General features: G+C 37.1%; 2 protein-coding genes and 1 long non-coding RNA gene across 3 annotated transcripts; 1 reads left to right on the plus strand and 2 right to left on the minus strand.

Annotated features, from left to right (window-relative positions):
* The first annotated feature begins 5 nt into the window (after window positions 1-5).
* On the plus strand, window positions 6-20,551 carry LOC100368853 (uncharacterized). The gene is made up of 5 exons (XM_002740637.2): window positions 6-95; window positions 18,988-19,183; window positions 19,432-19,563; window positions 19,755-19,853; window positions 20,207-20,551. Exons 2-5 carry the CDS (start codon window positions 18,989-18,991, stop codon window positions 20,549-20,551), a joined length of 771 nt encoding a protein of 256 aa, XP_002740683.1. The 5' UTR covers window positions 6-95; window position 18,988.
* Window positions 9,899-17,275, minus strand: LOC146729837 (uncharacterized). The gene is made up of 2 exons (XR_014928015.1): window positions 17,123-17,275; window positions 9,899-10,460 (listed from the first exon to the last, which is right to left on the minus strand). It is a non-coding gene; the product is annotated as an uncharacterized LOC146729837 (long non-coding RNA).
* A 4,121-nt stretch (window positions 20,552-24,672) lies between the features above and the next one.
* On the minus strand, window positions 24,673-27,580 carry LOC100368695 (heat shock 70 kDa protein 12A-like). The gene is made up of 4 exons (XM_078014310.2): window positions 27,278-27,580; window positions 26,719-26,904; window positions 26,110-26,287; window positions 24,673-25,730 (listed from the first exon to the last, which is right to left on the minus strand). The coding sequence occupies exons 1-4, from the start codon at window positions 27,578-27,580 to the stop codon at window positions 24,673-24,675; spliced, it is 1,725 nt and encodes a 574-aa protein (XP_077870436.2).
* Between the last annotated feature and the right edge of the window lie 290 nt (window positions 27,581-27,870).

Raw genomic sequence — 27,870 nt, forward strand, 5'->3', positions numbered from 1 at the left:
ATTTATTGAGACTAGTGGTTGTTGTCAGTGGAGTAGTAGTTGTCATACCTCCAGTAATTGAATTTCATATCAAACATCGTCATCTTCATAAAAAGGTATTGTATGTTTATCATCATCTTCATTTATATAAATATATTACATGTTTCCGATATAATTCATCACAACATTGGATTGGATACATTTGGCAAGGGGTGAGTAAGCTCGTATAAGAGAATAAATTATGTTGAAATATGTATAAATATATTTACTGCATTTAGGCCGTGTTGTGATCGTGAAGAAAACAGTCTATTTTAGACGGATTACCATTCCGTGACATAATCATAACATGATCGACATACGTGTAGCGTGGCAAACTGGATGACATTGTTTGTTCTAGTTATATGGGAGTGGTGACCACCTACTTTTTGAACCGGATTTATCTAGCATTGACCTCGTTTCACATTTTAATAGTGTGCGAAAGCGTCATCTGATTAAATTGTCTAAACTGAAAACTATTTGTTCAAGCCATAACAAGGAAAAAATGCCAAGTTTCGAATTAAAATTATATACGCACAATGCATACAATATAGTAGCTACTATGGATACACAAACAAACGCTTTAATATATGTCGATGCGTTGAACTTTGAGTTCATGCCATTAATTCAGTGCGTGCAATACGTTGGGTGTAAACAATAGTCAACACTACTGATGATTAACCGCCGCCTGACACAGCCTCATTCAAGTCATAAATAAATGAATGTCCTACAGTAAATATGTACGTTGTTTAGCAGTTGATATTGAGTTCCTCTGGCCGAAATATTTGGCAAATCAGTAAAACACAATTATTCAGTAATGAGGTGATCATTGTAAATTATATGCTAAATGACAGGTCTGTTAAGCCACTATTTTGGTATTTGCCACTATTTTGGTACCGTGTCAATAATGAGCGGCCTAGGAGGTGGCAGTAAAGCCTATTGAATACTACTAACGAGCAAGCGGACAATAACTATATCGACAATAAAGACCGCCACTAGTAACCAAAATATTTGCAGCTTTTTTGGACATTGGTGGATTGTAAAAGTATCAAGGTTTAGCCTGAAAATAAAATAAACTGAAGGTGTGTTCCAAATTAAATGTTTCTTAGAAAAAGGATTTAATGACAAAAATTCTTTAACAGTAAAATTGCACACAAATTATACTTCACTATAGGAATAGTACCAAAATAGTAGCACATATGATTTAATTGGCGGGAACTGCTACACTTCACAATATGGATGGTACCAAAATAGTAGCACATTTAATTTAGTTGTCGGGAACTGCTATACTTTACTATAGGGATGGTACCAACATAGTGGCACATATAATTTAGTTGGCGGGAACTGTTATACTTCACTATAGGGATGGTACCAAAATAGTAGCACATATAATAAAGTTGGCGGGAACTGCTATACTTTATTATAGGGATGGTACCAAAATAGCAGCACATATAATTTAGATGTCGGGAACTGTTATACTTCCCTATAGGAATGGTACCAAAATAGTAGCACATATAATTTAGTTGTCGGGAAATGCTATACTTCCCTATACAAATGATACCAAAATAGTAGCACATATAATATAGTTGGCGAGAACTGCTATACTTCCCTATAGGAATGATACCAAAATAGTGGCACATATAAATTAGTTGGCAAGAACTGCTACACTTCACTACAGGAATGGTACCAAAATAGTGGCACATATAATTTAGTTGGCAGAAACTGCTATACTTTACTATAGGGATGGTACCAAAATAGTGGCACATATAATTTAGTTGGCGGGAACTGCTACACTTCACTATAGGGATGGTACCAAAATAGTAGCACATATAATTTAGTTGTCGGGAACTGCTATACTTTACTATAGGGATGGTACCAAAATAGTAGCACATATAATTTAGTTGTCGGGAACTGCTATACTTCATTATAGGGATGGTACCAAAATAGTAGCACGTATAATTTAGTTGGCGGGAAATGCTATACTTTACTATAGGGATGGTACCAAAATAGTAGCACATATAATTTAGTTGTCGGGAACTGCTATACTTCACTATAGGGATGGTACCAAAATAGTGGCACATATAATTTAGTTGTCGGGAACTGCTATACTTCACTATAGGAATGGTACCAAAATAGTAGCACATATAATTTAGTTGTCGGGAACTGCTATACTTCACTATAGGGATGGTACCAAAATACTAGCACGTATAATTTAGTTGGCGGGAAATGCTATACTTTACTATAGGGATGGTACCAAAATAGTAGCACATATAATTTAGTTGTCGGGAACTGCTATACTTCACTATAGGGATGGTACCAAAATAGTGGCACATATAATTTAGTTGTCGGGAACTGCTATACTTCACTATAGGAATGGTACCAAAATAGTAGCACATATAATTTAGTTGTCGGGAACTGCTATACTTCACTATAGGGATGGTACCAAAATAGTGGCACATATAATTTAGTTGTCGGGAACTGCTATACTTCACTATAGGAATGGTACCAAAATAGTAGCACATATAATTTAGTTGTCGGGAACTGCTATACTTTACTATAGGGATGGTACCAAAATACTAGCAATATATAATTTAGTTGTCAGGAACTGCTATACTTCACTATATGGATGGTACCAAAATAGTGGCACGTATAATTTAGTTGTCGGGAACTGCTATACTTCACTATAGGAATGGTACCAAAATAGTATCACATATAATATAGTTGGCGGGAACTGCTATACTTCACTATAGGGATGGTACCAAAATAGTAGCACATATAATTTAGTTGTCGGGAAATGCTATACTTCACTATAGGGATGGTACCAAAATAGTAGCACATATAATTTAGTTGTCGGGAACTGCTATACTTCCCTATAGGGATGGTACCAAAATAGTGGCACATATAATTTAGTTGTCGGGAACTGCTATACTTCACTATAGGAATGGTACCAAAATAGTAGAACATATAATATAGTTGGCGGGAACTGCTATACTTCACTGTAGGGATGGTACCAAAATAGTGGCACGTATAATTTAGTTGGCGGGAACTGCTATACTTTACTATAGGGATGGTACCAAAATAGCAGCACATATAATTTAGATGTCGGGAACTGTTATACTTCCCTATAGGAATGGTACCAAAATAGTAGCACATATAATTTAGTTGTCGGGAAATGCTATACTTCCCTATAGGAATGATACCAAAATAGTAGCACATATAATATAGTTGGCGAGAACTGCTATACTTCCCTATAGGAATGATACCAAAATAGTGGCACATATAAATTAGTTGGCAAGAACTGCTACACTTCACTACAGGAATGGTACCAAAATAGTGGCACATATAATTTAGTTGGCAGAAACTGCTATACTTTACTATAGGGATGGTACCAAAATAGTGGCACATATAATTTAGTTGGCGGGAACTGCTACACTTCACTATAGGGATGGTACCAAAATAGTAGCACATATAATTTAGTTGTCGGGAACTGCTATACTTTACTATAGGGATGGTACCAAAATAGTAGCACATATAATTTAGTTGTCGGGAACTGCTATACTTCACTATAGGGATGGTACCAAAATAGTAGCACGTATAATTTAGTTGGCGGGAAATGCTATACTTTACTATAGGGATGGTACCAAAATAGTAGCACATATAATTTAGTTGTCGGGAACTGCTATACTTCACTATAGGGATGGTACCAAAATAGTGGCACATATAATTTAGTTGTCGGGAACTGCTATACTTCACTATAGGAATGGTACCAAAATAGTAGCACATATAATTTAGTTGTCGGGAACTGCTATACTTTACTATAGGGATGGTACCAAAATACTAGCAATATATAATTTAGTTGTCAGGAACTGCTATACTTCACTATAGGGATGGTACCAAAATAGTGGCACGTATAATTTAGTTGTCGGGAACTGCTATACTTCACTATAGGAATGGTACCAAAATAGTATCACATATAATATAGTTGGCGGGAACTGCTATACTTCACTATAGGGATGGTACCAAAATAGTAGCACATATAATTTAGTTGTCGGGAAATGCTATACTTCACTATAGGGATGGTACCAAAATAGTAGCACATATAATATAGTTGGCGGGAACTGCTATACTTCACTATAGGGATGGTACCAAAATAGTAGCACATATAATTTAGTTGTCGGGAAATGCTATACTTCACTATAGGGATGGTACCAAAATAGTAGCACATATAATTTAGTTGTCGGGAACTGCTATACTTCACTATAGGGATGGTACCAAAATAGTAGCACGTATAATTTAGTTGGCGGGAAATGCTATACTTTACTATAGGGATGGTACCAAAATAGTAGCACATATAATTTAGTTGTCGGGAACTGCTATACTTCACTATAGGAATGGTACCAAAATAGTAGCACATATAATATAGTTGGCGGGAACTGCTATACTTCACTGTAGGGATGGTACCAAAATAGTGGCACGTATAATTTAGTTGGCAAGAACTGCTACACTTCACTACAGGAATGGTACCAAAATAGTGGCACATATAATTTAGTTGTCGGGAACTGTATACTTCCCTACAGAAATGGTACCAAAATAGTAGCTCATATAATTTAGTTGTCGGGAACTGCTATACTTCCCTATAGGGATGGTACCAAAATAGTGGCACATATAATTTAGTTGTCGGGAACTGCTATACTTCACTATAGGGATGGTACCAAAATAGTAGCTCATGAAATTTAGTTGTCGGGAACTGCTATACTTCCCTATAGGGATGGTACCAAAATAGTGGCACATATAATTTAGTTGTCGGGAAATGCTATACTTCCCTATAGGAATGATACCAAAATAGTAGCACATATAATATAGTTGGCGAGAACTGCTATACTTCCCTATAGGAATGATACCAAAATAGTGGCACATATAATTTAGTTGGCAAGAACTGCTACACTTCACTACAGGAATGGTACCAAAATAGTGGCACATATAATTTAGTTGGCAGAAACTGCTATACTTTACTATAGGGATGGTACCAAAATAGTGGCACATATAATTTAGTTGTCGGGAACTGCTATACTTTACTATAGGGATGGTACCAAAATAGTAGCACATATAATTTAGTTGTCGGGAACTGCTATACTTCACTATAGGGATGGTACCAAAATAGTAGCACGTATAATTTAGTTGGCGGGAAATGCTATACTTTACTATAGGGATGGTACCAAAATAGTAGCACATATAATTTAGTTGTCGGGAACTGCTATACTTCACTATAGGAATGGTACCAAAATAGTAGCACATATAATTTAGTTGTCGGGAACTGCTATACTTTACTATAGGGATGGTACCAAAATAGTAGCACATATAATTTAGTTGTCGGGAACTGCTATACTTCACTATAGGGATGGTACCAAAATAGTAGCACATATAATTTAGTTGTCGGGAACTGCTATACTTCACTATAGGGATGGTACCAAAATAGTGGCACGTATAATTTAGTTGTCGGGAACTGCTATACTTCACTATAGGGATGGTACCAAAATAGTGGCACGTATAATTTAGTTGTCGGGAACTGCTATACTTCACTATAGGAACGGTACCAAAATAGTAGCACATATAATATAGTTGGCGGGAACTGCTATACTTCACTGTAGGGATGGTACCAAAATAGTGGCACGTATAATTTAGTTGTCGGGAACTGTTATACTTCCCTACAGAAATGGTACCAAAATAGTAGCACATATAATATAGTTGGCGGGAACTGCTATACTTCACTGTAGGGATGGTACCAAAATAGTGGCACGTATAATTTAGTTGTCGGGAACTGTTATACTTCCCTACAGAAATGGTACCAAAATAGTAGCACATATAATTTAGTTGGCGGGAACTGCTACACTTCACTATAGGGATGGTACCAAAATAGTAGCACATATAATTTAGTTGTCGGGAACTGCTACACTTCACAATAGGGATGGTACCAAAGTAGTGGCATGTATTATTCTGTTGTTGGGATCTGTTATTATTCGATATAGGAATGGTACAAAAATAGTGGCATGTATTATTCTGTTGTCGGGATCTGTTATTATTCGATATAGGAATGGTACAAAAATAGTGACATGTAATATTCTGTTGTCGGGATCTGTTATTATTCGATATAGGATTGGTACAAAAATAGTGGCATGTAATATTCTGTTGTCGGGATCTGTTATTATTCGATATAGGAATGGTACAAAAATAGTGACATGTAATATTCTGTTGTCGGGATCTGTTATTATTCGATATAGGATTGGTACAAAAATAGTGGCATGTAATATTCTGTTGTCGGGATCTGTTATTATTCGATATAGGAATGGTACAAAAATAGTGGCATGTATTATTCTGTTGTCGTGAATTGTTATTATTCGATATAGGAATGGTACACAAATAGTGGCATGTATTATTCTGTTGTCGTGAATTGTTATTATTCGATATAGGAATGGTACACAAATAGTGGCATGTATTATTCTGTTGTCGGGATCTGTTATTATTCGATATAGGGATGGTACCAAAATAGTGGCACATATAATTTAGTTGTCGGGAACTGCTACACTTCACAATAGGGATGGTACCAAAATAGTGGCATGTATTATTCTGTTGTTGGGATCTGTTATTATTCGATATAGGAATGGTACAAAAATAGTGGCATGTATTATTCTGTTGTCGTGAACTGTTATTATTCGATATAGGAATGGTACAAAAATAGTGGCATGTAATATTCTGTTGTCGGGATCTGTTATTATTCGATATATGATTGGTACAAAAATAGTGGCATGTATTATTCTGTTGTCGGGATCTGCTATTATTTAATATACGATTGGTACGAAAATAGTGGCATGTATTATTCTCTTTCAATATACGAAAGGTTCCAACATAGGAGTGTGCATTCTTTTGTTGTCACATGACCCCTAACAATTTTTAATTCCCTTTGTTAATGTACTGATCTTTGTATTATCAGATTCCCGGGGAATTATTCGAAATTTTGCACAGTGAAGCCATACCTACCTTGCCAAAACCAATGTATTGTATGTATGTTCAATGGGTACAAAGTATACCCTGGTGGTGGCTGAATTGCGGGAGTTCAAGCCCATTAGTGACCCTCAAGTAAATCCCAAAATGGGGAAAGGGGCGCAGCTAAATAATTATCTATTCAAAATTACAGGCACATATATGAACATATAAACTGAAAAACGAAGATTGGAATTTGAAACACGGCATTGCGTGTTGTGTTGGCCACACTGTTTCTAATCCCTGCCAGGTGGGCTTCAGCTCTATTTCCCACTCTTTATCTCCTCCACTAGCTGGCTAGTTTGTGGGATTTGTCCACCCATGTTTTGTAATATATGCTAATACAGTTGTGTTGTCGCAATGGATGGGAACTGTTTTATTCTATACTTCATCTAGAAAGCAATCTAATGCCCCCCAACATATTAGGTATGTTTATGTGGAGCTGTGCTTTGCAAGGGAGCCACTCCCCATTCTATTTTCAAGGCGTCCATGACCAGTGTTATAGCCGCAGTTGATGGAGCAATCTGTTATCTCCGTCTTATGTTGGTTAAGTCCATTCACTTGATGGCAGTCAAGCTTTGTGGGGTCCATGATATTTCTCATGTGGCGATCCACACAACTGGAGTGTGTGGACCTGGACGAGCATACCTTTGAGAGCTGTTTGAGGCACAAGGCCTCTCATAGATGAAGCCATTTCCAAAAAGCTCAATAATTGTCTGAGCTGTGCGTGCATGCAAAAAGTGTGGCTGCCGGGTCTCTCAACCTGAAACACTCCCAAGAATACATTCCCGGAAATACTAAATGTGGGATATGATTGTTTGAAGGATGTGTGCTAAAATTACTGCTCTTGTATCAACCAGATATTGATAAAATGGATTCACATTGTTGGCCTGCTGTGCAGCCACAAAACTGGCACTGCCATTAATTTTGGGAAAAAAAAAAACTGTGAGGCTACAATGGGCAAACATTGAACTAATTAATATCTTGAATCAAATGTTTGAGTGATATCAGGAAATCCCCTGATGTACACAGCAGTGTACCTCTGCTGGGGTCACCATCACATAAAATGCTCTGAGAGAATATACTGATTCAGTTGGCTTGGGTCTATATTGTTCTTTATTGTTCACCAAAAATATGGGGGAATAACAGGCACTGCACTGCTGCCATTTGCCAATAATTCTCTCACTTCCTGGAAAATCATGCCTACCATTACTCGTGGCAGAGCCATTGACACTGGTGATGGAGTCAACTGAAGCTTTTTGGCCAACTTGATCTTGTAGCTGTGCTTGACTTCTGAAAGGTCCTACAGGGTCATTGTGGTAGTTTGCTACGGTAACCGAACAATTTAACGTCACAGGAAATAAGGGTTGGGAAACAAAATGAATCCTTTAATTCATACCACTGAAAACACCTGACCCCAACAACATCCACCTCAACGATCATTTCCTTGGTTGATATGTTTGTTCCTGTATTCCCCTCGACCATACTGTCATTATTGGGCATTCTGACCCTATGAATGAGATTATTGTTCGTGTGTATCTGTCTTCAGTTTATCATATTTAGAACACATATTATATTGGTGCATCTATGCCTAGCATCATTGGTTCTGGCAATATGTTTGACTGCTGCCTCTGTTGAGGCCCTCAAAATGACAAACTACCTAGGCAGAACTGGGCTAAACTAATTCCTTATATTTGGTCCCATTGAATCAAAATAGTTTTGCAGGCCCCTGTTCAGTGAATATCCTTTTACCATAAATACAACATTCTGGGTGATGTTAGCCATGTAAAAAAAGGGACACGTTACGATCAGCAAATTCTTGTATTGTCCATTGAGTGCCAGCTTAAAGCCAGAGACTGCAGCAAGCACTTGGTAAATCAGAAAAATGCAACTTATGTGGAAATTAAAATTTATTTAACATGGTGCCCAAGGTTAGACATTTATCCTTGCAAAAGAATGGTTCATCTGGGCCCACCAACAGTACTGGATCATATGATACAGGGTCCCCTTTACAATCTGGTTTGTCACCAGAAATACAGTACTGATGTTCCCACTTGTAATCAAATGGTGCTTTGGCGTGGTGTGGAATTTGCAACCCTACCTAATATCCCTGCCCTCTGCTCGACGAATGAATCAACAGCAGGTGGCAGTGGTATAACAGTGGATCTACACTGAGGTTATTGTACCATCTCAGTCACCTCATATACTTATCTATCCCAAGAATTTTTCTATTTGGGCTACATTTTTTGAGTAGACTTGACTCATCAGAAAATATAGAACTAAACTAAAGGGCACTGGACCCCACACATGATCAATTTTATTGTCATATTGGATGATCCCATGTTTAAACCAAATTTGAAAGAATCCCATACACACGACCAAGATCTGGTTTCAGGACAATGTATATATCGGTATATACATATTCATATATACCGGTATATCACAAGATGTTTGATGCATGTGTACAGTTAGAATGTTAGCAGTCCTGGCATGTTAACGATGCAGCTGGAGATGTACGCTTGTACACACACACAAAGATCAATCCCAATCAGTTCCCATTTTTGAACAAAACAATGTGACATAACAACCCACTATGTATGATGCTCATATCAAGTTTGTTGTGGTCTGCCTTTACACTGCTGGGAAATTAGTGTGACCATGCCAACCACAATTAGTGTACACCATGAACCTAGGTCAAACTGTAAGCCCCTAATTTGTGCTACACATGAACAGTTGTTTTTAAATTATTAGACATAAATCATAGAGATCAAAGCTTTATGCTTCAATCAAGTTTAAATTTTTAAAGCAAACATTTTGTAGAATATAAACACAACACAATGTGGTATTGCAAGAAGCAGAAATAATATATTTTTGTCTCATAGGTGTACAAACTATATTATTTGCTCAATTAAAGAATCTATAAACACTGCAATTTCAAATATTATAGAATTTTCCATAGTACTGAGCAATTTAATATATAGCATGCTTGAAAATAAACAATGCACCATCTTACTTATCATCTCACTCATTTGGAAAATATTGAGAGTTCAAATATTATAATTGTTGACAATATGCATAATGCTGACATGATCACATGCTTTACTACAAAGTGACCAACACTGACAAGGGTCCAGAAGAGAAACGTTATTTCTAAATTAAGTATAAATTTATAATCACACTTTAATTCTTGTTGTTATACTGTATGGTACCTTTGTAATACAGTTTTATAATATTTTTGTTATTATCATCATGTTATAACAAAATACACCATACAGTCATGAAATAATCAGAAAACTGAAAAAGTGGTATACAAATACAATTACTAAAAAGTCATAAATCATTGTTACAGGTGCTGAAGCCATTGATACCATATTCTTTCATTTCTCTGTATAGTATTTCCAAGTTTCCTACAATAATAAAAAAAAAAATTGTTAAAATATCTATCAAAATACAAAGCTTGTATGTTATGCTAATTTATCCCAGTACAGGGCCTAAGGGTTATTGGTAACAAGTCTTCCATTAGTAGTTAGTGTAGTGAGTCAGGTCAGGGAATTAATATTAATACCGGTAGTACCCAGTCCTAATTATAGGTAACAAATGACTCATTGGTCATTAGTGCAGTGAGTTAGGTCAGGTTCTCTGGGATTAATAAAACCCAGTCCTCATTAACAAATGCCAGAACAGAGCCCCAGGGATTAATAATACCCAGTATTAGTATAAGTAACAAAAGTCTGATTTGTACATGAAGTTAGTGCAGTGAGTCAGGTTAGGTTCCCTGGGTATAATAATGTCCAGTCCTAGATATAGGTAACAAAGGTCCCATTGCTAGTTAGTGCAGTGAGTTAGGTCAGGTTCCCTGGGTATAATAATGCCTAGTCCTAGATATAGGTAACAAAAGTCCCATTGCTAGTTAATGCAGTGAGTTAGGTCAGGTTCCCTGGGTATAATAATGCCTAGTCCTAGATATAGGTAACAAAAGTCCCATTGCTAGTTAGTGCAGTGAGTTAGGTCAGGTTCCCTGTGTATAATAATGCCTGATCCTAGATATAGGTAACAAAAGTCCCAATGCTAGTTAATGCAGTGAGTTAGGTCAGATTCCCTGGGTATAATAATGCCTAGTCCTAGATATAGGTAACAAAAGTCCCATTGCTAGTTAGTGCAGTGAGTTAGGTCAGGTTCCCTGTGTATAATAATGCCTGATCCTAGATATAGGTAACAAAAGTCCCAATGCTAGTTAATGCAGTGAGTTAGGTCAGATTCCCTGGGTATAATAATGCCTAGTCCTAGATATAGGTAACAAAAGTCCCATTGCTAGTTAGTGCAGTGAGTTAGGTCAGGTTCCCTGTGTATAATAATGCCTAGTCCTAGATATAGGTAACAAAAGTCCCATTGCTAGTTAGTACAGTGAGTTAGGTCAGGTCCTCTGGGATTAATAATACCCAGTCCTGGTTATAGATAACAAATGACCCATTGGTAGTTAGTGCACTGAGTCAAGTCAGGTCCTCTGAAACTAATATACCCAGTTCTAGTTATGTGTCCCATTGGTCATCAGTGCAATGATTATGGCTATGGCCTCAGGATTAATACATGTAAAACCCAGTTCTAGTTATAGATAACAAATGTCTCATTGCTTGTTAGTGCAGTGATTCAGGTCAGGGCCTCAGGATTAAAAAAATCCAGTCGAAGTTCAGTGTTCTCCCCAGACCCCAAGTCAAACACTGTATCTAATTTGCATAATTTTCCCATTGAATATTGTGATACAATAACTGTGTTAGTATAAAATTAGTTAACAATCTATCTACAATTAATTAAAGACGAGACAGTCTGATATTTTATATCATTTTACTCCATTGTCTTTTATGTATTTATCAAGTCAAATAAAGTTTGAAATAGAACAGCAAAACAAGCAGCCTATCGGCTGAGATAGCTCCGCTGTTAGCAAGGCACATTTCAATTAAAGAACTGAGGATATCATATAAGAAAATGAACAATATGTATGGTATGTATAGCAATCGGACTTTCTGTTTCAACAAGAATTCAAAAATATCACTTTTTACTAAAAATGACAAAAATATTCATCAAAATTAGATAATTGAAGATATCATCATGAAATGAACAAATCTGAGGGAGGTTTACCTGAGGTACATATATGTATAGTATCAAAGCAATCAGACTTGCGGTTTTTAACAAGAAGTCGAAAATATCACCTTTTATCAAAAATTACAAAAATATTGACTAAAATCAGAAAATTAAAGATATCATCACAAAATGAACAAATCTGAGAGAGGTCCATATGTAGTACTTATATATATATAATAGCAAAGCAATCAGACTTGCTGTTTTCAACAAGAAATCGAAAATATCACTTTTTACCAAAAACTACAAAAATATTCATCAAAACTAGAGAATTAAAGATATCATCACAAAATGAACAAATCTGAGAGAGGTCCAGGTGTAGTACCTATATATGTAATATCAAAGCAATTGGACTTGCGGTTTTTAACAAGAAGTCAAAAATATCACTTTTTACCAAAAATATTCACCAAAATTAGAGAATTTAAGATATCATTATGAAATGAACAAATCTGAGAGAGATCCACATATAGTACCTATATATGTAATATCAAAGCAATCGGAATAGCGGTTTTTAACAAGAAGTCGAAAATATCACTTTTTACCAAAAATGACAAAAATATTCACCAAAATTAGAGAATTGAAGATATCAACATGAAATGAACAAACCTAAGAGAGGTCTACCCAAGGTACATATACACCAAGTATCAAAGCATTCAGGCTTGTAGTTTTCAAGAAGAAGTCGAAAAAGTAAAACATTGACACGAACGACGACGACGACGGACAATCACTCATATGATAATCTCCGCTCGACAAAGTCGACAGCGGAGCTAAAAAAACTGCAAGAGGGAGCACTGCAATTCAGCGGCACCATCAAGTAGGGGAGATGGGGTTTTCCCTATCAGGGTGTGGAGCATTCTCTGGCTTCCTTTGGGCCAAAATTTCTGTCAGACAGGTCAAAGTTGAAGACTGAAGCCACTTGTGATCCCTTGTCATTCAGAATTTTGTGGTTGCCAGAAAATCTGCCCCCTAGGGTAAGGGGCACATGGCCATGGCATGAGGGCGATGCACCCCTGTTTCTTGTTTAAAAAAATTCCTGAAAATGATTCATTGGCGATTATCTTAGAACCACTAATAAACAGACTGGCAATCCAGGTATTTCTTTTGATCTAACGTGTGTCTCGAGTTAATGTTTTAATCTTAGAAAGAACTGGGGATGATAAAAAAAAAATGTCCACAAAGTCATGCGATAACATACGACTTTGTTGGTGTTTCAACAGGAAGTGATGCAAAAGGTCAGACCAAAGTTTCCAATTTTATCTTACATTTTGCCCTGATGTATCATATTTTCAAGAGTTTTTTAATACATGATCGGCAAAATACAGTAACATAATACCAGCTCTGTTGTAGACATGGCGACGTCAACTATCCTAGAAAAATCGACTAACTATCAGAAAAAATATTATGGTAAAAGTCGTTCATTTTTCTTTATTATACATTCAAGAACATTACTATAAAGATGGTTTATACATTCAAATAATCATTACTTTCCTAAAATATGGTCAATTTTGGCTATAAAATATATTATTTGGCAAATCAACTTAAAACTCAACTCGCCATTCGGCAAAATTTGGCAAAGCATGAGCCACCAGCATAGCCGAGACACACAATCGTTGGGCAGATTGACACCTCCAAACAACAGTGTTGCCAGTCAGTTTTTTTTCTTTGGCGATGCCTGCAGTTGAATAATTTTTGCTTCGATTTATGTACAGTTTTATTTTCAATGGGACCTAATTTCACTTGTTTTTTTTTTGAATTAAAGTACAAACTGCAAATAATAGCAGTGTACCAAATCAGTATATTTTCCGGACATGTGCAGTATTTGTGATTTGTGAGACTTGTTTTGTCACATTGTTGCTGTTACGTGCAATGGGCAAATTATTAATATTCTAGTATTTGATTTGGATTTAGAGGGACCACACCCTTGAAAGAACATCTCACAGGGTCACATCACTGTACCATTACGCTTTAGAGGTGTGGAGAGAACACTGTTGTTATACATGTAGGTAAAAATGTCCAATTTGTTGTTAGTGCAGTGAGTCAGGTTAGGTTCTAGGGGAATAATAATACCTTATTATTAGTTTTATAGTTAGTGCAGCGAGTCGGGTCAGGTCGTCTTCGATTACCAGGTAATAATACCTAGTCCTACCGGTCACTGGTAGTATACCGTAGTGGTTGTCGCATCAGACTCATGATTTGTAGACCCAAGTTCAAATCCTACTAAGGCTGAACACGGAAAGCCCAATTCCACTGGCCAAGATTTATTCACTAACGAATGCGACTTTGGGGGAACTTTGATTAAGGTCGGATAGTGCATTAAATTGCCATTTGATAGGAAAATGGCCGCACAGCCCTGTCATGTAGTCCCAAACTTGAATATGACTTCTGTGGCAAAAATGCACTATGTGTCAGCACTTGCAATTTGCACATAAAAAAAGTCAGGAGAGTCAACAGTGAAATTTAATGTCCGGAACTGTTGCCTGGCACAAAAAAATTATTAAAAATAATAATAATACCTAGTCCTAATTATGAGTAACAAATGTCTTATTGGTTGTTAGTGCAGTGAGTCAGGTTAGGTTCTAAGGGAATAATTATACCTTATTATTTGTTTCATAGTTAAGACAGTGATTCATAATATCCAGTTTTAGTTATACATGTACATGTATAGGGAAGAAATGTGTTATATACATGTATAGGGAAGAACTGTGTTAACTCCATATTTGATTTTGCAAAAAGTTGTGAGATAGAAAATTGAACTGTAGATGGCATTTGGGGGGCTCACATCTTTTCCATAGAGCCCTCCGTTAAAATAAGCTTTTTACCTCTCCTGTTTTCAAGCAACGTGCAAGTTATTTTTAAAAATTTGATGGTTATATTGTTCAGTTCAATTTTCAATTCCACAATTCTTTGCAAAATCCAATATTGAGTTAACACATTTCTTCTCTATAGGAAGCCATTATCCCATTGATCATTAGTGCAGTGAGTCAGGACAACGTTGTTAGATACAAATAGATTGAATGGTAAACTTTTGATTTTCAAAGGATTTTTTTAGTAATATTATTTATTCACTTATGGAACATGTATAAATGATTGTTTAAACATTCATCTATCACAGCAAGTATTTGGAAATGAAATTAAGAAAGCATTTCTGTGAATTCATGGCGTCCCAAAATTCAGTAGGAATTCCAAGTGGTTACTCACATTCTGGAGCTACATTTATATCCACAATGCAGCAATAATAAAGATGGTTTTTGTATTGTAAAACTTACTAAACAAATTAAAATGTAATACAAAAATTGAAATAACCATGAATGGTTGTTATTAGTGAGATTAATAACAAGTGTATAATGAGATTAATAACAAATTGTATGTCTTTTCTAAATGACTATAGTATTGCCTAGGCTGTTTTATAGCTGTGAATCATAGCCCTATGTTGCCGACCGCATTATTTACGTGACTGACTCTGGCCGGCCCGGTTAAAATCCACATGCCAAATTTGGTTGTCGCGAAAATCACATTTTAAGACCTTCGAAAGTACTCACTATGTTTATTTACTTCCAAACAATGACCAGAACCTATTTGCGCTGTGAAATCATGACGGTGGTCATAAATAATTAACTTTATTTACTGTACACCGAGTCGCAGAAAAATAACAAGACGAAAGACGCCATTTTGTATTCCAGAGTTTATAGCAAATTACGCGAGACCTATAATTTTGTACCACGTGACCGAAATCAGTAGATAAATTGCGTTTATGCAACTAGTTTCTATTATTAAACAAAAATCATACAATTATAAATACTGTATGTGATTGCTTTCTTGGAACAATTAGAATAACGGGAAGAGTGAGTTTTATTCTTCCACCACTGTATCACATGATCGCCAAACGAGATTACATTTATTCTGTGCTAGGGAGTGTGGGATGTTAATGGCTGCCGTTTTCTCGTAATTTGCTTGGTTTCCACGGTAATTGTAAAATATCACAAATTATTGCTTATTTATAAACACAAATTGCAAACAAAAGTTTGTATGTTATTCATCCAGCAATCAATTCACAATAAAGGTACGTCACACCATAGTAATCGAAAGCAAAAGCGATTTAATTTATGTATGCCAGATTTCTGTTATTAAACTGTGATAGATCCCGTAGCTCTATGTTCGACGTACAACTACAAAATTAAAAAAAAGACGTCCAAATGAAATTGTTAGGGCGAAATTCGATTGTAGGTCGCACCAAAGAGCTACGGAACCGCAGCTAGCTGTTTTATTGACTATTGACACACCTTTGTCATTTACGCAAGAGTATAATATATTATACAAATTGTTCTATCTCGTCATGTTATAGAGAAAAAATATGATAAAATAAGAAAGTGACTGACATGTTTTATACAAGAATATCATTCAGGTTATGGGTATAAATTACTAATATCAAGACCTCATTAATTACTTAAATCTTGCGTATTAAAACATTTTAATTTCAAGAAAATAAATAGCTGCTAAAATATAAAAATTTCCAGAATGGATGCTACAACTTGACAACACCAGCGAATTCTGTCATCATATACGGAATATTTTACAGAAATGCATCTCAAATGGAAGAAACACAAAACGGAAAAATAGCATATCGCTCGGTGGCTCTGTTGTTGTCCGTCTGCTCAACGTCCGCATATAGATTATTTAAATTCAAGCTGGACATGTACATGAAGTTTAAACTATCACTTTCTGGATCAGATGAACTATATACATGTCTATAAATTACTGTTTTGAGAAATCGATGCACATTCGAAATTGGAATTGAACACAACATGATGATGATGATAGAATCAAATGGACGACTCGAGACGCCGCAGCAGTCTGAGCAGGCACACTAAACAAGTCATAGTGCGATAGCTAGCTAGTAAATATCAATATTAGTATTGAATCGTCATATACTTACCTAGCAGCTTCGCCGAACAGTTTCGATGCACTAACACCATTTCAATCGGCGACGGATATGCTATGCAATTGATTTTTAAAAGTACGACAGTTGAATTGAGCTCCGCGATATGGCTGTTAGGACAGCCGATTGTAATACCCCCTAAGTTAGCGTCACTGTGTCTGCGTCAAAAAGATGACAATTCGGTCTGAAAAGATGCGCAAGTAAAGAAAACTTAAATTAAACATAACAAATTACTCCAAATTATACACAAACTGTCCAGAATTATTCAGAATTATGAGATTTATTGACTTGTGAAGAAAAATAATAACAAAGAGCAAGAGGACGTTGGTTTTAATTTTCGCGGGTACCAAAATAGTGGCAAATACCAAAATAGTGGCTTAACACAGGTCTATGGCCAACATAGGGGTATACGGAATGAAAGAACTGACGACACCTGTTAGACTCCTTCAAATGTGATATAAGATGTTGGTGTGGATATAATCCCAGGCCCGCTTTGGTTCATATGAACTTACATTGGTAGCTTCTTTACCCTATGTTATTTATATTACCTGAAACCCTGTAAGAGTGCATGGAATCATGTGAGAAACGATGTGTATTGCAGTGGGATAACTGTCATAAAAGTCATTGACAGGTCATACTTGTTTTCAACTCTGGAAGGACAGTGGGATCTGCCAGGTGTGCTTGTGATTTATATAACAAAGGATGTTTACGATCTACTGAATAGCCTACATGAGTGCCTGCATGTCATCGTGAGGCACCTGCTAGCAAGACCACATTCTGATTGGCTTCTGAGAAAACCCAGGTGGTGTACCTAACTGGACCATTTATGCATTTATGCAGAGTACTCTGTCGTCATACAAGTGATACAGGCTTCAATTATCATTCTGTGAGACTTGTATGAACTGCTCTGCGATCTTCTGTTATTTGCGGTACCCTCCAGAATAACAGGGTTCCTTAGCAAGCAAGACTCCTGTATCTCTTCGTTGTTGTGTTGCAGAAGCCATTGACTGTCTTCACCTTCCAAATCCTGTAACTGTGAGTTTTCAACAATGCACACTTTCCTAAGCAATCCCCTCTTTTAGTGAATTTATTCATTGTATTATTCTGTGCTTTGTTTCTTGTATAATTATTTCGAGAGGTATTAAAGACAGGAGCTTTAACTTGATATTTTGGTGTATGTGTATTCCAACTCCAGTCTTGTCCACCCCATTCTAGCAGTGAAAGAACCTCTTGTCCAATTTGAGTTCTGTGGGGGCCCCTCTCAATAGCAATAAGCGGGCCTAACACTGTGACATAGTCATCAAATTAACAAAAAGCAAGTATCTGAGTATACGATCCGCGAGTCGCTGAGTGTGGGCGAATTGCGTTGTATTCACATAACGGATGCTAGTTATTTTGTTTATCGGATGTGATACAGAGTGAAAATAACATACCGCACTGTAGATCTCATTTATTTTCATTTAGGTTACACGCACAATGAATACATGTGTGTCACATTTTGTACACACAGTGAACCTCGGAGTACTCGTGTCCCCGCATCGCGCTAATAATTCGAGCTTTTTTCAGTACGGACAACGCGGCCTTATCGCTGAGTCTGTTATGTACAGTAACACATTCTTCACTAAGAAAATCTAAATCACTGTAACCTATGACTAATGTGACCACTATAATATGATTAGATAAATTTTGTGATTTAGGATTTCGTCATGACAAAGAAAAATATATTGAGTGAGTGAGTAGGTGCGTCGAGTGAGTGGGTGGGATGTTGTGATGGAATAAAGTGATGGGTGAGTATAACTGTCCATAATCATGATACTGTCTTTCCAGACTGTTCTGTTGCTGAATGTTAAAATTTTTCACAGGATGTTTGATGTAACCATGGCAACTACCGGGGCTTATGACGCTGATGTTGAAGATATCAGTAACGTAAATCGGCCAGGAAAAGTAATTGATGAGTATAAGTACTTTATAGATGGAGGGCGAATGACGTTTATTGAACAACTGGAGAACGTTGTTTCACCTCTTGAAGCATGTTGCATAGCTGTCGAAATTTTCCAGGTAATGTTTCTTTCGGGCACTTAAATTATCAGTACTATAGAGCTGTTAAAAAATGTTAGAATGTAACGCAATTCATTATTTTTTGCAGTTTTATATCACATTTTTTGAATTACATTTTCCCCATCCTTTCACATCAAAAATCTGGAAGTTTTTCTTTCGGATTTGCTTTGTTCAAAAACCCTCCTTAATATTGTTACTCCAAACAGTGTTTATTGCAAGGAGATAAAAATGTGTTACATTTGTTTTAGGATGCTTATAATCTGGCAAATAAAGCTTTAGAGGATTATCATTCTCGGATGGCAATTGTTATTGATAACCCTGTCAGAAGGAAGACGAAAAGTATATCTAGGAGAAGCTCAATCTTTGCATCAACTAAGAGGGTAAGCATTCAAACAGGTACACCGAAACAACTATTATGTCAGAAAATAGAAATCCGATGGGTTTGTAATAATTTGTGTATCTTTATATTAAATAATGGCACACACACTTCCAGTGTGGATACTTATGGTATTACAAAGCTCAACTATAGGTGTTGTTTAGTTATATTCACATTCTGTATAATTGTCTTTAGAAAAAAGACGTTGCTGTAACCAACACAGTGAGAGTACCGGAAATGAATTATTTCATTGAGCGAAGAGCTCACGTCGAAAACATTGAAGACATATTGGAGGTACGGATTTGTTTAATATATTTTCTTGAAATTATTCAATGTCAATGAAACTATTCATATTTATGTGACTGTGGTGTATTTATGTTACTTCATTTATTGAGTCAATATGTATCAGTCTTCAAAGTGTCCTCCGCTAGTCATATTTTGTGCGTAAATTGAGGACAATACAGAGCATGGGGCCGGATATTTTATCTACTTTGGCTACATACCCTTTCATTCCCACATAGATCATTCTATGAATGGCGCGGACCTGTTCTCACCGTGACGCCTCATGAAAACTTTTTGAGATAGACTAATACTGATCTTGATGCCTTGCGTTACTTATTTTTTCCTTCCTTTACACGTGTCTCCAGGAAGTCATGAACGAGTTCAAAAAGAAGCAGAAAAAGATTTACAAAAAGATCAACAAGAAAAAACACGAAGATGTTCGCAGTTGTCTCAGCGAATATATTCGTCAATGTTGTCGGTTATCCTGGGAGATGGTCGTGTTAACTCCTCCATTAGAAATTGACCTGAAAAGTGGCATCGGTAAAAAACATAACCCTCTACGCCACGAAGTATATATAGATTATACAAGAGGTCCAAAAAAGAATGGACACGATGGCGTAATAGAGAAATACCTATGGCCAATTATGTCTCAGTCACAATCGGACAAGAAGTTAGTTTGCTGTGTGAAAGGGATTGTACTTTTGAAATAATATTCAACTGAATTGCAATATTGGTTATCTATAACACTCGTGTACACTGATAGGAGTGTACCAGTCATATTACATTATATTATTGTGTAATCTCCATTTTATTGTCTCCTTTCAAGGCCAAAACATTTTCAATTAGATATGATATTGACTATACTACATTCGATTAAGGAGGAGTAGATTTGATAATATTTGTTGTATTATATTATATTGATTTTTTGTTACAACCTTTATTTAGTCAGACAAAAAGACGTATCTGCTTCTTAGTGTCATTGGATTGATTTAAAATTAAGTGGCTGAACTAGTATATAGTGTTGTGTCACATTCTATTTTTGACATTACGATTAAACATAAGATATTTTATTGTAATCCTCCGTTGTGTCTTACTGTATTACAAATATTAACAATAAAACATGAGAATATTGGTTTTAATTTAATACCAAAACAAGCGTCGGTTGCCATTGTAGGACAAGGACGGGGCTTCGTATACAAAGTTCGAAAAGAGCATTCAGTCTTCAGAATTCACTTCACTTTATTACTAGCGCGTCTTTTGCTGTTATCATTGTTATATTCACGAATGTTGAACTTTGACCTGGATTTCGATATGATGACAAACTTTTTATTTCCGCAATATTTCGTAGAAATAGTTCCTTATGGCCTCTCTCCTGAATCTCAACCCTAACACCCCAGCCTTCCCCCAATGTAAATCATTATGCCCCTCCAAGTAATTATAAGTGACCCAAAGTGAGGTATATACCATTGAAATAGAGAAGGGATTCTGGAGACCAGGGTTATAATTATAGGCGAGGGTGGATCTAAATCCCCTTTCACAATTGTTGCCAAACAGACTACAACGGCTTGCGACTCGAAATTTTTCCCGTTGTACGACTCGTTGTAGCCGTTGTACCACTTATTGTACGATCCAGATGCGACAAAATGGTCGCATCTCGGTCGGGAAAAAAAACCGTGCTGCTCCGATATTTTGAGCGACTGACGCGATGAAAAATAATTGCACGACAGGCAGTACGAGTGTTGTGCGACTTTGCACGCACTCGTAAGACCCCAAACGAGTGTTGCACGAGTATTTTCATGTCGTACGATGATGCGTCCTGTCGTACGAGTCCGTTGTACCACCCTAAGACTATTGGAAGACCTGTCTTGCCCCCTTTGCAACGTTGTACGATTTTTTTCACCCCCAATATAAGCTCGAGAACTCCTGAGCTTTCATCCCAAATGTCTGGACCATCCATACTGTAAACATGGCTGCTGCTCGACCAATAGCTTCTGGGAGGCTCTTGCATTTGCTAAGTCTGAGAAGGCAAATCCAAAACGTTCAAGACAGACATGTCATATTGATGGCCTTACTCATCCGTAGACGTCAAAGACATGCAAGGCAAAGAAGAAGGTGGTGAGTCAAACCCTGGATTGAGAGACGTGTGCTGTTTGGACAGTATGATAATCTGATGCCGATGCTTGTATTTTGGTTGTGTCTTGTTCACTGTAGCAGCGTCTCGTCAGGCATCAGCGGTTGTAATGAAGAAAGTCGCATCGCATGTCGTATAGGCCAACACCTCGCGCGACAGGTGGTGCGGTGTGTCGCACAATGGGTCGTAGCCTTGTACGATCGGTTGTAGTAGTCGTACAACGGGTCGCTAGGTCGAGCGACATGTGGCGCTACAAAACGCATATGTCGTGCGACTTGGTCGCATCATCGTTCAACCGTTGCAGCCTTTGTACGACTGTTCCACCCGGAAACATGAAAATAATCGCACGATTACGTCTCACGACTGTTGTATCCTGGTGCAGTGGTCGTTCACCTCTCGTACGATTTTATATATAGCTTGCGACTCAAAGACAACACTTCTACAACAGGACGGAAAAAATATTTTCGAAAAAAAAAATTATCGCACGAGTGAGGCGCCAATTGTGAAAGGGGCTTAAAGAACTCTTGCCTATTCTGTTAGGATTGTGAAATGTGAAACTATTTCTTTTTTACTTTTTAGTTACCGTTGATTTTCCATAATAATTGTACTCTTGCCGACAGTTTTATTACGTTCCACGTATATTTTCTATGAAATGTTCCTAGCGCTGCGGTCATTTGATTAGTTCCAAATGTGTGTTTACGGAAATTTCTGTATTTTGTCAGTCAACGTTGGGGTTGACTTGAGAGCTTCATGCAATGGAAGTAAATACTCACCCAACCAGTCAAAGTTGGGCTTGAGTTGAGAGCTTCGTGTAATGGAAGTAGACACTCACCCGACCAGTCAACGTTGGAGTTGAGTTGAGAGTTTCGTGCAATGGAAGTTGACACTCACCCGACCAGTCAACGTTGGGGGTTGAGTTGAGGGCTTCGTGCAATGGAAGTAGACACTCACCTGACCAGTCAACGTTGGGGTTGAGTTGAGGACTTCGTGGAATGGAAGTAGACACTAACCCGACCAGTCAACGTTGGGGTTGAGTTGAGAGCTTCGTGCAATGGAAGTTGACACTCACCCGACCAGTCAAAGTTGGGGTTGAGTTGAAAGATTCGTGCAATGGAAGTAGACACTCACCCGACCAGTCAACGTTGGGGTTGAGTTGAATGCTTCGTGCAATGGAAGTAGACACTCACCCGACCAGTCAACGTTGGGGTTGAGTTGAGAGCTTTGTGCAATGGAAGTAGACACTCACCCGACCAGTCAACGTTGGGGTTGAGTTGAGAGATTCGTGCAATGGAAGTAAACACTCACCCGACCAGTCAACGTTGGGGTTGAGTTGAGTGCTTCGTGCAATGGAAGACGACACTCACCCGACCAGTCAACGTTGGGGTTGAGTTGAGAGCTTCGTGCAATGGAAGTAGACACTCACCCGACCAGTCAACGTTGGGGTTGAGTTGAGTGCTTCGTGCAATGGAAGACGATACTCACCCGACCAGTCAACGTTGGGGTTGAGTTGAGAGCTTCGTGCAATGGAAGTAGACACTCACCCGACCAGTCAACGTTGGGGTTAAGTTGAGGGCTTCGTGCAATGGAAGTAGACACTCACCCGACCAGTCAACGTTGGGGGTTGAGTTGAGGGCTTCGTGCAATGGAAGTAGATACTCACCCGACCAGTCAACGTTGGGGGTTGAGTTGAGGGCTTCGTGCAATGGAAGTAGACACTCACCCATACAATCGTTGGAGGTTGAATGAGATTGATTTCAAATGAAAACAGTTGGCTTTAAATAATAAGGTTTATTAAGTACAACATGAGTTCGTTGAGTTCCATGTTTTTCTCAAATTCAATTATTTACAAATACGCTGTTATGAGGTATATGGCGACAGTCTATCAGTTTATCAGCCTATAAATGTATATGTTATGCTAACAGGAAGTGCTCAGAACAAATATCAAACTTTAGCCGTATTTTTCACCAGGGTTTCGGGAAATGTGAACGTCTCTTGTTTATGAATATGTTTATAAGGCAGAACGACATAGGGTTACGTATTTATTCGAATGTGTCCATGCAAAACCTATTTTAAGTTACGTTCAATATTGGTTGATCCGTAGTTCTTGAATCAGTACACAGAAGCCCAGAGCACAGCAAACAAAAAAATCATCAGTGTCACTTTTGATTAATGAGTATCATGTTCCCCGTGCACAAATAGTTACTATTCACCATAAAATGTGAGAGTATTGTCGATGTAAAATGTACATGTTTCTACAAATATAAACTGGCAATATCATACGTGGTTTGCGGTATTAAACGCAAATGTCCTCTAAATATGCATAATAAGAAGTATTGTTATATATAATATACATATATATATTTACATACAAACTTTATACATATATATACATACTTTGACAGGAATAATATAAAGCGGTGGTTTACTTTGCCACAATCGAACCGTCATTAAGATATAAAATAGGTACATGAAGTTCACTTCTTGGTTTGAAATATTTTGTAAGAATAACAATGTAACTGCTTCTTTCAAAAGGAATAAATACACGATTTCATACTAAATTGAGTAAGATATACTAAATTTAAATAAAATATCCCTGAACACATTACAATCTGTAATTATGCAATCATACACCTAATGATTATAGATATATTCATCACACAAAGGTGCGAGATTCGTCAGTGTCAGTGTCACGATTTCTTTTCACGACCCACGTTCAGTGGAATGGGAAAAGAAATCAAGAAACACAATCTTGCTGTTGCCACTTTCTTCGTCTTTAGTTGTGGCTTGAATTTCTGTATTTCCAAATTGAATGTCCAATTTGAACTGCCTGTCATTACCTTTGCTGGTGTTGAGGCTTTCAAGGGTAACGCTTGCAACTTTTCTTACATGCGGTTCATTTACATACGTCACTTTCTTGTTAGCTGTAATATAAAAGTCAATATCGACAGTCTTTTGTGATTCATTCACGGGGTATGTGGTTACCGACCTGATCTCCCCGAGTTTGACTTTCTCACCAGTCGTGACCAGTTTGTGAAAAATATCACAAAATTCATCGCCCATATAAGTATAACGGTACCTTTCCTCGTGTTCCGATTCTTCGAATAAGACAGTCAGGTAGGTACCGTAGGTGTAGGGACTTACTCTGGTGCTAATTATTTCAGGTTTTTGACCAAACAATACAGCCCCTCTGACAACACATAAACTCGCATCGATTGGTGTCAAAATTTTATATTTTGATCCAAATTTGTCATCAAATTTCTTTCTCAAAAATGGCGAATCGGAAAATCCACCAACAAGAAACATAATAGTAACATTATCAAATTGTCTATCTTTCAACAAATCAGCAACAAAATTGGTGATGTTGTTTACTGGTTTCTCAAATAATCCCATCATCACACTGGGACTAAGTCTAAGATAACCACCTGTCAGCTTCACGTCATCTGCTTCAAAACGACACCTTGCTCTTGTGGTGATCTTTGCCTTAGTGAATAAGTCGTAGGGGAATCGGATTCTAGTGTATTCATTCGACAATTTAGGCGATTGCTTTTTCATTTCAAAATCGGTCATAAGCTCGGTCCATTGTGCTGGATAGCTGTATTTGTATTCGGCAATGAATTTTGAGCCGAAGAGATCACTCATCAGTTTCTCAAATGCCTCCTCCACACAAATTCCTCCCCATGCTCCTCCAGTTGGTCGATGTAGCTCATCAATTGTCTGATCCTTGTTGATTCGATGCACAGTGATATCAACAGTGCCACCTGTGTAAAATGTATTAACATGTGTTAGATAACGCATAATAACAGAAATTATATATTATGTAGTTTCAATTTCTTAGGGTGAGGTTATCTGCCTAGAAACGGACTAACATGTTTTTGGTAACCACTGTATGTAACCATAAAGTTAAAGCCAACATATAAACAACGACTGAAATAAGGAAATATAGCATCAAATGATTTAGTGGTACGACACACTTTGAATTTAAAAATTGGTACTAGCCATCAGATGTGAAAGAATGCAAACGCATTTACTGTGTTTTGGTCGACATTCATTAAAATAGAATACGCATGTTGGAACATCATCACGTATCTGTAAAAACATATGACTATTACAAAACGAAACTTTTAAAACGAAATCTACCGCCATTATCAATAACCATGTACGTTGTCCCAGGCTTTGCAGTAACATCTCCACACTTTTCCTTTGATTTTCCATCTACGAATTCCGCCATACTCCGTGTCCTGCAGTCTAGACCAGCCGCTTCAGGTTCCAGTGCCAGCATGAGTTGCCGTGGATTTTCCCTTGTAATGATAGAAGCCTGAAATACAGTGACGTATTCCAACTGAGATGGATATTTTAATGGCAATAGAATACAGTGCATCAAAAAGTTAATTCAATCTAAATTGTAGTTTGGTAAAAAAAAATAACCATGATGCATATCACTATATATACTGTTTAGACTACATTTATTGCAACCAGCTAAATTTAATACCTGGATTAACAAGACAAATTATTTTCCTATTGCCTCTCAAAGGACTACAACATCGTAAGAAAAGCACAGCAATATATGTTATCTTGACAGCTAGTAAGAACCGCTTCATTGAATCATAATTTAACATTCTTCCCACCTCTGAAGAGTCACACGGGCCCTATTTTATGACCGATCACAATACCTCATAACTAACCTAATAAAAGCTAAGAAGTTAAAATCACCTCGATACACGCCTCCCTCATAAATTGTTTGGATACTTGATTCCAAATTGCTGGTACAGTCAATATCCACTGAATGTCATCTTTACTCAACTTAGAACCAGAACGCTGACGTATTACTTCAACTGCTTCAGTTGCCAGGAATTTTATAGCTTCAGCGAATACAAGCAGGGCATTGACTCGCTTACCATTACTTGCAGTGAGTTCAGTGTTAACATCAATTTTCTGAAAGACATACATTGTCGTATAAATGAATATATATAAATATAGAATGAAAGTACTGGCATATTCTCAAACATGCAATCCAAGATGGACGACTAATTTCACATACACCTGTCGGATTAACTGTACACAGACATTGTTTGCCCAATGCAATCACGTAGCCGACTGAAACATGTACTAATATATATTTGCATAGGTAACTTATATATATTTGATAATATATAATTTCGGAAGAGTGTTTCATGTATACGACAAATTGCCAAGATCAACCAAATCCAGAATACTACGTTGCTTGTAAATTTTTCTTATAGGACTTTTGTTTAAAGATTCATGTTTGGACATGTTATTTCTAATTATTTGTACATAGTAACTTTACCTCTCTGTTATGTAACTCCATTTTAAATCTCTCTAGATAATAGTACTCTTTGTCTGCTCCTCCTTCCAGACTAGCAAATTTTTCTTGAGCGTCATATCCGAAGGCATCAAACCCCTTGTCTGGTTTCAAAAGCATGCACGTTGGCGTTCTTAAAGTGCTGATGCCTCTATTGTGCCCCCACTTTTTGCTCATGTATATGTGTTCTGTGGCCCCTCTGTTCTGGTGAGAATTATTGGAATAGGCGAATCCACTGAAGGTCGTCCCAAAATCTATCGCCACTGTTGCCTTAACCGCAGTAGACATGACGTTTTTGTGCGTATTCACAAATTCTTAATACCAATTAACTGGAATTCAACAAATCAGAACATGATAATGGTTAATTGAGTGAAAGATAATAGTGACACTGTGTAATAATCGGTGTATGTATAATATAAATAATGTGCGTATCATTTGTTTAATAAAATGAAAAAGATAAAACTAAATATATATGGCGGAACCTCCAACTAGTTAATAATCTTGTAAAAAAAGTTCAGAATCAACAGCCATGGAAATACATCGCCTAATACAATAATGCAGTGACATGTGGAAATAAG

The sequence above is a fragment of the Saccoglossus kowalevskii genome, chromosome 21, assembly GCF_978046115.1.
Source record: "Saccoglossus kowalevskii chromosome 21, keSacKowa6.1, whole genome shotgun sequence".
NCBI lineage: Eukaryota > Metazoa > Hemichordata > Enteropneusta > Harrimaniidae > Saccoglossus > Saccoglossus kowalevskii.